General features: G+C 51.6%; 1 protein-coding gene across 1 annotated transcript; it reads left to right on the plus strand.

The window, feature by feature from the left end:
• The first annotated feature begins 376 nt into the window (after positions 1–376).
• Positions 377–11,230, plus strand: DKC1 (dyskerin pseudouridine synthase 1). Its single transcript, XM_084213281.1, has 15 exons — positions 377–470; positions 640–701; positions 959–1,045; positions 1,579–1,670; positions 2,099–2,283; positions 2,750–2,814; positions 3,373–3,499; positions 4,606–4,736; positions 5,646–5,789; positions 6,214–6,334; positions 7,060–7,178; positions 8,168–8,271; positions 8,664–8,730; positions 9,344–9,502; positions 9,828–11,230. The coding sequence occupies exons 1-15, from the start codon at positions 455–457 to the stop codon at positions 9,894–9,896; spliced, it is 1,548 nt and encodes a 515-aa protein (XP_084069407.1). The 5' UTR covers positions 377–454; the 3' UTR covers positions 9,897–11,230.
• The last annotated feature ends 69 nt before the right edge of the window (positions 11,231–11,299 follow it).

Consider the following 11,299-nt stretch of genomic DNA (forward strand, 5'->3'; position numbering starts at 1 on the left):
CCAGTGTTTGTTTTTCAAGTGTTTTTAACCATCTTAAATAACGAAGAACTTGCCATTTTCCCCTCTGAAAAGCAAACCGAGACGCTGCTAATTTTAAGAAGCCGTAATTACCACAACTCTCCTTTGACAAGATAAAATGGTAGTTGAGAAAGGCTCGAACTCGAACTGGATATTATTTTATGGCTAAGCTAGCCGTGGATGCTCCAGGCCTTGAGGCAAAACAAAAAACCCACGCGGCGAAATTCCTTATGTCCGCGTCCCTTTCCAATTCCAGCAGACGAGACTGTCGCTGGAGCCGTAACTGGGCGGCGGTGCCGGGGGCGGTCGGGAGGCGGCTCCGGGCGGCGGAAGGGGCGCGGTGCGGGCGGGCGGTGCCGGTGACGCAGCGCGCGGGGCCCGGCGGGACGGGGCGGTCGGTGCGCTCCGAGCGGCGGGCACAGCACGCGGCGCGGCCATGGCGGACGGGGACGGTGCGCAGCGCTGGGGACCGGCGGGGGCGCGGGGAGCCCCGGCGGGGAGCGGCGCGGCGCCGCTCGGGGAGGGGTCTGCGGGCGGCTTTGCCCCCCCGGGCCTTTGCCCCTCTGCCCTGCCGGCCCTGCCGCGCTCCCGCCGCTCACTCCCGGCGTGTCGCTCCCGCAGGTTCCAGCGTGAAGAAGCGGCGGAAGAAGGAGAAGCGGGCGCTCGCCGATGATGATGTAGCGGTGAGCGCGGGGAGGAATGGCGGGGGGGCGGATCGGGCCGTGCTCGGGGTGCCGGGGGGCTCCCCCAGCGCCATCCGTGGGGACGCGTTCCGGGGGCCGTGGGTAGGATTGGGGCGGGCTCTCCCCGCTCGGTCCCGGCGGCAGCGCGGCCGCCCCGCGTGGTGCCCGCAGAGCCTCCCGGGCCACGTGGAGAGGGCGGCGGGAGCGCGGCCCGCCGGCTTCCCCCTCTCTGATGCCGATTAACTTCACCCCCGCAGGACATCCAGCACACCGAGGACTTTCTCATCAAGCCCGAGTCCCGGGTGGCCCAGCTGGACACGTCGCAGTGGCCCTTGCTGCTGAAGGTACGGCGGGGTTTGCTCGACCTCGTGGCCCGCCCGAGTTCCCGCTGCTTTTGTCTTCTGCCCCTGGAGGTGTAACCCCGCTGTAGGGAGCAGCGCACGTGGTGCTCTGCCGCCAGAAATCGTGTTACAATGTCTCTCCAGCAGTATCGTTTGAGTTTTGGGGGTTTTCCGTGCATTGGAAAGATCCCGCCATATTTCTTGAGTTTTTGATTTGGGTCTGATTATGGCCTGTGGTGTGTGTAGGCTTCCAGTTTGCTTCTGCTGAGTTTCTGGGGAATGTTCGGTTTATCCTGCATTGTTCATGCATATATTGTGCTGCTTTCCCATCTCCTTTAGTCCAGGATTTCTATATTTTTAGATTTTTGTAAAATAATATCGTGGTTTCATTGTTGGGTCATTTTCATTTTGGAGGTGGCTCTATCACTTAAATGTACAAATCAGAGCTGGTGTTTGTGGGGAGATTTACTGCAGCACAGCAGCACTGAAATCAAGGGAGCTTAAAAAGACTTGTAACTTCTGCTTGGATTTTGTAGAACTTTGACAAATTAAATGTGAGGACAGCACACTACACACCTCTTCCTTCCGGTGCTAATCCCCTGAAGAGGGAGATTTCTGACTATGTTAGGTGAGTGCAATACAGGCCAGAGTGGTTTATTTTTCCTGCACGGTTAATACCTTCAAAAATATTTTCAGTCTAGATTCCCCTTGTACCTTCCTTCTTCACTGCAAAATCAGTAAACATTTAAATAGGACCCACTGGTCACTCCCTGTAAAGTTTTAAAAGTCCCTGTAAAGTCTTAAGAAAAATCCCTTGGCCTGCTGGGCTTTGAAAGTGCTTGGAGTTTGTAGAATTTGGGGTTTTTTATAAGTGCAGGGGAGAATTCCTTGCCCATGGATTATATCACCTGTTATGCATGGAGCAGGTCAGTGTGAGCTTACTGAGAGCTCATTGCTTATCTGGCTGTATAAAAATGCATTTCTTTTAAACTTACTGCACTGTTGCCGTGTCTGCCCTGATGCTTAGCTCCCATTCCCTGCCATTTTTCCCCCCAGGTCTGGCTTTATTAACCTCGACAAACCCTCCAACCCATCCTCTCACGAGGTGGTGGCGTGGATCCGGCGCATCCTGCGAGTGGAGAAGACAGGGCACAGTGGCACCCTGGACCCCAAGGTGACGGGGTGCCTCATTGTGTGCATCGAGAGGGCCACACGGCTGGTCAAATCTCAGCAGAGTGCAGGTTTGTTCGATGCTCAGGGCCATTTGCAGTGACTGGGGATGTGTGAAGTGCTCTTGGAGACAAAATGGAGGTTTCTCAAACTTCAAAAGGCAAATCTTAGTCTTCAGTGCCTTGACATTAAGGGTTATTCAAAGCTATTGAGGACACATCCATGCTGTCTCAGGTGGTTTTTTCATTGCTTCTCTGGTGCTTCGGCTGTTACAAGTCAGTGAAAACACCTGTGACATGGTTTGATGTACCATTTGAACTTAGGACTTCAGCCTCTGCTAGTCCAGAGAAGAAAGTAATGCAGCTTAGATTTCTTTCCCTGTTAGAAGAACCAACTCTGTAACAAACCATGCCCATTTCGTAGAAGAGGTGGTAGGATTTCAGGGTTCTGGGGACGTGTGGCTGTTAAGCAGGGTGGACCTTGAGGTCAACATCAAATGCCAGTGGCCGTTCCTGACTGCTCTTGTCATTCTTTCAGGCAAAGAGTATGTGGGAATTGTTCGGCTGCACAATGCCATTGAAAGTGAGGCTCAGCTGGCCAGGGTAAGTCTCACGTGCTCTTAGCCATGCAAGCATCTGGCATGCAGAGTGCTGGGCACTGGTGGGAGATGAGAGGCCAGGAATGGAGCTCAGGTGTGCTGTGTGTGAGGTGATGACACAGTTTATCCATTCTCTGAGTGCAGTGGAGCTGCCCTCCTGCAGCACCCCAGCTCCTGTTCTAGGCTCTGGGTGCTGTGCAGCCTCCAGACATCCTGCAGTGTGCCAGTGTCCTGCTGGGGGCTGCTGTGATGTGTGGCTGGCTGCCTGCAGGAGGGGAGCAGTGCTGGCAGGGTTGGAGCCCCTGTTTGGGGGCTCCAGCCTCACTAGGACGAGGGATGGTGTCTGATCACATGCTGCCATCTAATGGAATAATCCTGGCTGTGTTCACTGGCATCTCAACCACATCACTGACTTGGATTTGCTGTATTAAATACAGCATCACCAAATTAAGATAAACCTTGTGGTTTCTCACTCTTGGAAATGGACACAGTTGCTGCAGACTCCAGGGTGCTCCTGCATTCGGGCACAAGTGTTACCTCTTGATTCTCCTTCCTCCCTCAGGCCATAGAAACCCTGACAGGTGCCCTGTTCCAGCGGCCACCCCTCATTGCTGCTGTCAAACGACAGCTCAGAGTCAGAACCATCTACGAGAGCAAGCTGGTGGAGTATGATCCTGAGAGAAGATTAGGTAAAACAGGACTTATCTGCCTTATTCCTATCAAACAGACAACTGATAAAATGTTCTGTGAAATGGGCTGCTTTTGGCAGATGTCTTAAGGCTTAAATCCTCCCATTGTCCAGCAGCAAGTGCTTCATGCATTGCTTTGGTGTGCTGGGAAGTAAATCCCATCTCTTTTTGTGCTGCTGCACCCTTCACAGAAGAGCCAAATGATGTCAATTAGATGGCATTAGCTCTCAGGGCAAAGATGACCTTCATCTATCACCCCATGCTGATGGCTCTGGGAAGGGCTGTGCATACAGCTTCTCTTGAAGGATGTGGTTTATTTTCTGCTTAAATGTCCCGGCTGGGTGACAACAGGGGTGTGACAGAGCCCCCCTTCTGAGCTCCACAGAATCCCAGCTACCAGTGGAGGTTCGGTGCAGGAACAAAAAGGCAACAGCACGGGCCCTGGGGTGGAACTTGGGTAACTTTGTTGGATGTCCCAGAACACCAAACTGAGGGCAGACAACAGCTTATGAATGGAGGAGGTCTCAGGGGAGGATACAATCTTTAACTAATCCAGAGAGCTGGGGGTGGAAGACAAGGCAGGGAATACAATGTGTGAACCAATGGAGGATTTCAGGGGAGAAGAGCTTAAGTGAATCAATGGGGTTTCAAAGGATACAAAACTGATGGGGAAGTTTCTAAAGGGGAAGGGCAGGTTCGGGGAGAGATTGACATTGGGGTTTCAAAGGATACAAAACTGATGGGGAAGTTTCTAAAGGGGAAGGGCAGGTTCGGGGAGAGATTGACATTTAATGGCAGGAGGAGTAAGGAGAGTTCTGGGGAAGAGAGATGGGGCAGGAGGGGTTGACAACTGGGATGGGGTGGGGGTTGAAACTTGGCAGGGAGTGGGCAGGTAACAAACAGAAAAACCAACACTTAACTGAATAACAATGAGGGAGCAAGTCTAATTTTAGAAACATAAAATACAAAATGGGGCGCTTGTGCCACTCTAAAGACAGCGGGAGGACAATCCAGAGGGACTGCAAAACCACAAATTAAACAGTTCATATGCCAAATAACAAAAATGCCCTACAACATCTAAATCTCCATCCTGTCCTGCCTTTCAGGTATCTTCTGGGTGAGCTGTGAAGCAGGCACGTACATCCGAACCCTGTGTGTGCACCTGGGGCTGCTGCTGGGCGTGGGGGGCCAGATGCAGGAGCTGCGCAGAGTCCGCTCGGGCATCCTGGGAGAGACGGTACAGTGGCACCTCTAATACTGCCAGCCCGTTTGACATTGTCACAAGTGCAGGAGCTCCTGGGGACTGTGTGAGCTCTGCAGTGTTAGGAGGAGGTTTGTGAATAGCCCCCAGACAGTGAGAGCTCTTGCTGTGGATGGTCTGTAACCAAAGTGTTGAGTTCAGTTCAGGATGTTGCTCCTGTTCTGGTAATTAAACTTTGGGACAGTGAGTGACTGGGAAGTGCACTGTGGTGGCTGAAGGTTTGTTTTATGTCACCTGTGTTTCTCAGCCTACAGACCCTGGTGTCCCATAAGTTCAGGAGTGTGAAGTGACAGCTCAGGGAATGGGATTCATTGGAATGAGCCTGGGAGGTGCAGTCTTGTGAGATCTTGGACACTTGTGCAGTTTTCTCACTCTGGTCATTGGCAGATCCTGCTGCTGGTCCAAACCTCAGAACTAATTTATTTTTTTGCAAAGCAGCAGTATCAGAGTGCAAGTGCTTCCCCACCCATCTGTGCTCTTAGCACTGTAATCACCGGGTCATTTATGAATTCCGGGTGTTGGGTACTCAGTTTCTTCAGAATTTACTCCATCTCACAGATTAAAGAGCTGGTTAATTTAGACTTCTGCTCACTAACCTTTGTCTAGGAGGCACAGGAATTTAGGTTAGGTCATATTTAAGAGTTTCATGTGGGCAGACCTTAGACTGTAGATCCAAGTGCTGTCTGAGATTAGGAAAGTCCAAGTCTGGTAGCTCAAGCTGGGCTGATCTCAAGCTGCTGATGGAAAGTATTCTTTCCTCTTTTGTGTTTTCCTGCTTGTGGTGGGCGTCTGGTGTCACTCCCTGTTTGCTGTTGGACTTCAGCAAACTCTTGTGCACGTTTCATTGGTGGCTGGTGGGAGAGTTTAGAAGTTTTGCCTTTGCAGGACAACATGGTGACCATGCACGACGTGCTGGACGCCCAGTGGCAGTACGACAACAACAAGGACGACAGCTACCTGCGGAGGGTCATCCTGCCCCTGGAGAAACTGCTGACTTCCCACAAGAGGCTCGTCATGAAAGACAGTGCAGTGAGTTCCTGAGGCAGTGCCAGGGGACAGACACTGCAAAGTGTCCCCCTGACTTGTGCAGCTGTTAGAACACACAGGGGATCAGCAGCCATGTGGTGTATGGTGCTGTCCTGGTGGTGACTTGTGTAGAACCTCGTATGGGTTGCTGTCAGAGCAGCACTAAGATGCAGGAGCCATTAATTGAATACAGGATCTGCTCTCCTCACTTCAAAGGGATGCTGATGGCTTTGAGAGATCTGCCTCACCTGTTGTTTGCTGTAATAGGTGCTTTGCTTTCTCCTTCCAAAGCTCCTAAATTTTATGTAGTGTACTAGTTACTTAGGGATTATATTGCTGGGATGGTAATGGCAGTGGGAAGCTAGAGGCACTTCATACTTTGATTCTCATAATAGCTTCTAAGCCCTCTCATTCCCTACATTTTCAGGTTAATGCCATTTGCTATGGAGCCAAGATCATGCTGCCTGGTGTTCTGCGGTATGAGGATGGGATTGAGCTTAATCAGGAGATTGTTGTCATCACCACAAAAGGAGAAGCCATCTGCCTAGGTATGGCATGCCTCCTTCTCCTTGTGTCCAGCTAACTGCAGAAATAACAGACTGATTGGCAGTAAAGGCACCACAAATTAGTTCCTGTGTGCAGAAGATTTAATTAGTGCTTCCTGATGGAGAATGTGGGCCCAAGGCAGCTGGTTTTGGGCAGGATGTTAACAAGCAGTGGCTGCATCAGTCCTGGGCCAGGTGTGAGGGGTTCAGCAGCTGTGTGATGCTCAGGTGTGCTGTGTGTGAGGTGATGACACAGTTTATCCATTCTCTGAGTGCAGTGGAGCTGCCCTCCTGCAGCACCCCAGCTCCTGTTCTAGGCTCTGGGTGCTGTGCAGCCTCCAGACATCCTGCAGTGTGCCAGTGTCCTGCTGGGGGCTGCTGTGATGTGTGGCTGGCTGCCTGCAGGAGGGGAGCAGTGCTGGCAGGGTTGGAGCCCCTGTTTGGGGGCTCCAGCCTCACTAGGACGAGGGATGGTGTCTGATCACATGCTGCCACCAGGCACATCACACCTCCTGGTAGATCAGTGCAAAGGGACTCCAGCAACTGCCAGCTTGACTTGAAAGGGTGCCCAGTTGTAACCAGGGTCTTCAGAGAAGCTGTGTGACAGTCACTGAGTCCTTGGGGTGACACTGGTGGGGGGTGTTGATCATCTTTGTGCTGACAGAAGCAGAACAGGCTGCCACAGTTCTGCTCTTCAAGAGTTACTGACCTCCGTGCCTGCTTTGCAGCCATTGCCCTGATGACCACAGCAGTCATTTCTACGTGTGACCACGGCGTGGTGGCAAAGATCAAGAGAGTGATCATGGAGAGAGACACCTACCCCCGGAAATGGGGGCTGGGCCCCAAGGTGAGTGTGGGCCTGGGGGCAGTCCCAGGGCACTGCTGGGAGCCCAGCCATTGGGATGTGGGGCTCTGGGACCCTTGGGCACGGCTGTGCCTGTGTCTTCTGCAGGGCCTTGCTGTAATTCTGCTGTGGTTGCCTGGAGCTGTGATGGTTCCCAGTGCCAGGGCTGTGGCAGCTCACTGCTGGTGGGAGTGGGGCTTTCCCTCCCAAAAGAGCCTGGGGGCCACTGCTGGTGTTCAGGCATGGGCTCCTCAGATCTGTTCAGCACCGGCCCTCCTTTGGGGAAGAGCCAAATGATGTGAAGTGGATGGCATTAGCACTCAGTGCAAAGATGACCTTCATCCATCACCCCTTGCTGATGGCTCTGGAGGGGCTGGGCACGAGCTTCTTTTCCTTCTGGTGCAACTCTGCTTAAATGTACACTGTGAGACACTAAACTGTGCCTGAAGGAGAGGAGCAGTGGGAGCACCCAGTGTTGGGTTCCTCTCCCAGCTCAGGCATGTGGTAGCTTAACTGCAGCCAGGCTGGCCTGATGCAGGTTGGACTCAGAGCTCTGTGTCAAGTTGTTCATCCCATTCCTGTGGTTCAGGTGAAAGCTTTGGGGCTGCTAACACATCTGTCTCATGGCAAAGGTGGGGGAATACAGGACAGTTCAAGCATTTCTGAGCCCTTTGCAAAACAACTGGTCCACCTCAAATGCTGCAGGTCACTAAGCTGCAAAAACCCAGTCCAAGATCCAGACTCCATGATGTGTTACTGTTGCTGTGACTCCCCCATCAAATTAGCCATTATTTACTGATAAAGATGCCTCTTGTCTGAGATTAAGGCTTCTGTGCAGGGGGTGTTTTGTTTCACTTGTTTTAAGGTCCTTGGAACAGTGGTAAATAGGTAGTGCTGTAGTTTTTGGCTTGTAGCTGGATTCCCTCCTCTTAGCTTGAGGAGGATTTTTCCTACCTGGAGCTGCAGTTTGACTTGTTGCACTTTGCTTTCAGGCCAGCCAGAAGAAGATGATGATCCAGAAGGGGCTGCTGGACAAGCATGGAAAGCCCAATGAGAGCACACCAGAGTCCTGGAAGATGGAATATGTGGATTACAGGTGGGTATTGGGTGTGTGGCTCCCACAGGGTTATTCAGAGGGGCCAAGGGCTGGGCTGGATGCTGCTATTTGTGCATAGTTCATGTCAGGCTTGGCCTGTGGGGATGCAGTTGCATTTCTTGGAATGTGTTGGAAGGAAAGGCCCTGAGCAGACAGTTATCCCTTTTTAGCCTGCTGTGGTTTTAGAGGGAGTCAGTCTGCTAAATTAAATGGGGGAGGCCATGCTGTTCACAGCCCAGCTGGCCCTGGTGCAGGCTGCAGGTCTCCCCTACACCAACCTCCCCCCAGCTCCTGGGGTGGTTACAGAGCCCTGGTCAGGGGACAGGGATTTGCTCCAGTCCAGAGCATGAGGCAGTGACTATCCTGGGCAACACTGGGGTCTTTTCTTTCAGGGATACTTCCAGGAAAGAAGCAGCTGCTGATCACCAGGCTGTTTCAGAGGTGGACAGAGCTGCAAAAGTGAGTATTGCCAGTGCTCTCTGACTCTTTTTTTCATGTCCCTGTTATTCCCATTATCTGCACACACCTTGCACCTGCATTTTGGTCCAATGACGATTTTTAGTCCAGGGTCTTCCATGCCCTTTGTTAGGCACAAGGTCAGTGCCTATTCACAGTTCCTTGCCTGGGGCTCCAGCACTTTCCCACCACCCAGGGCATGATTTGCAGCTCAGACACCAAGCTACTGGCCCTGGGCATATTCTTAAACACAGCACAAGAAAATATATTGTATGGAGCCAAAACAGAGATTTGTTGTGCCAGAGAACCTTTTTGGAGACTACAAAGAGCTGCAGAAATGTCCATGCAAGAGTTGCACCTAAAATTCCCTAACTCAGGGCTTTTGCATGCCCTTGGAAAGGTGCAGCAGTGTTTTAAACTAATATTTGGGATACAGGGAACACTGAAAAATACAGGGGGCAGTTCTGGCTGAAACAAATCCTAGGCAGTGTATGCTGGAGAGTCTGCAAGTCACCCTGTTGTTAAATCAAGTTGTGTTGAATCAGGCAATCAGTTTTCCCCTCACCTGACCTTTTTGGAAGGTGTTGGTATGTCTGACAATGTGTTCCCCCAACAGAGAAAGCGAGACTCTGAGAGTGAAAACGAAGAAGCTGTGACCCCTCCATCCCCTGCCACCCCACCACCAGAGGAGCTGAGCAAAAAGGAAAAGAAAAAGAGGAAGAAAGAGAAGAAGGCCCAAGAGGCAGCTGAGAGTGGAGGAGAACAAATTGAGAGGGTATGTAATTGGGTGCTGCCATGGTGTGGTCCCAACATGGTAGAGATTGCTGTGTGCACAGAGTGCCAGGTTTTCCACAGCAGAGGAGGATGGTTTAGAGGTGCATTTTAAACTGAAGTGGTGGTTGGAGATAGGGCAGATGGCCCAGGACAGTTGGTGGGTCCTGCCAGGCCACCTCTGTGCTCTGGTGCCCTGTGGTGGGTCCCTGTGGGAGGATGGTGCTGGAGTGTGCCGTGGGGAGCCTGCATGCTTTGCTCTTCTTGCTGGAATGGGCAGTGGGGGATTCCTTTTTGATGCCTTCCTGACCTTTGCAACCTCTCCACAGACCAGTGAGAGCAGCAGCAAGAAGAAGAAGAAGAAGAAACACAAGGAGGTAGAAGAGGGCTCGGACTAAGCAGCTGGGTCTGTCCAAAGCAGGCAACCTCATCAGTAAGGAGGGAGGAGTTTTTGGCCTTGAGAAGAGGAGGACTGGCTGCATGGCAGAGGAGCCAGCAAGTTCAAGTTCTTTTCTGCTGTTTATATGAGTGAGTGGGTGTTTGCCCTGCTCAGGTGCCCCTCTTCATCCTGTTTTAAGGGTTGCCAGAGGAGCAGGGTGCCTCACTGTCCCTGCACTGGATTGATCTCTAAAGCTGAGCACCATGATGCTAACAGAAGTGGTATCTTCAGGGAAACTGTCGCTTCTGGCTCTTCCCTTGGTCTCTGTTTTCACCTTAGTGAGGGTGGAATAATCTTTCTCCCCCCTCAGGTACTGCCTCTTTCTTCCTTTGCTCCCAAGGCTGTTACCTGACAGTTAAAGAATGTGTTGCTTCCTGGAGGAGTGGCTTTGTCACAGCCCATGTGAATGGGTTTCCATGGGGACAGTCAGATCAGTTATTTCTGAAGGACTGTGTTTCGTTTTAACCTGGCCACATGCTTGGCTTCACCTTCAGTTAAATGAGAACAAATAGTCCACTCAGATTATTTTTCATTCCTTTTTTGACCTTTATCATGAAAGGATTAGAGAATTTAATTCCTCTTTTTGCTTATAGCACAAGGATGTGCTTGTTCATGGTGTGCTGATTCCCAAGCCCAGTGACCTGGGCAGTGTGTCCCATTTGCTAGCTCTTTGCTCTTCTCTACCCCTTTGTTGGACTGTAAAGCTTTTGGTTACCTTGCCTGGTTCTGATGCCCAGTGTGCTGTGAAGGCTGGAGGTGGGGATGTGGCTGGAGGGCAGAAGGTGACCAGGAGGTGGCAAAATGTTCTTCATGCTGCTGGGACTGGAGTCCTCCTGAGGAAAAGCTTGGTCAGAGGCAGCTCTGCCAAGGGGCATCGGTATGGGCTTGAATGGTTTCAGATAAATCTGTTGCTAACCTCTCTGGAATTACTTGCTGGGGGCACAAGGTCTCTCCTCTGTCACAGAGGTAGTGCTGAGCCAGAACAGAGTTCCTTTGAATGGGGAAGAACCCCAGGTTGTTTTGTTCTGAGTTTCATCCCTGCAGAGATTCTGTTAACTGTTGGTTTAACCTCGTGCACTGCTTTAGTCTTAACGGTCTATCCTCCCCTCCAGTGCTGGAGATGCAGAGGGGACAGCAGCTGGTGGGTGTGACAACCTGAGCACGGGAAAAAAAAAAGTCCATTTTTATTTACTCTTTTTTTACAAAAAAAACAAATAAAACTTCCAGTTTTGAACAGGTGATTTTCTTGCTCCTTTGGCTCCTCCCAAAAGGTCAGTGGCATTCATGGGGCAGATTTTACCACATACCCAGCCTGTCCTCCTCTTCTGAAGAAGCTGCTGGGGCAGAGAAGTGGTCATGTTG

Source organism: Fringilla coelebs (genome assembly GCF_963513975.1).
Source record: "Fringilla coelebs genome assembly, chromosome: 11".
Lineage (NCBI taxonomy): Eukaryota > Metazoa > Chordata > Aves > Passeriformes > Fringillidae > Fringilla > Fringilla coelebs.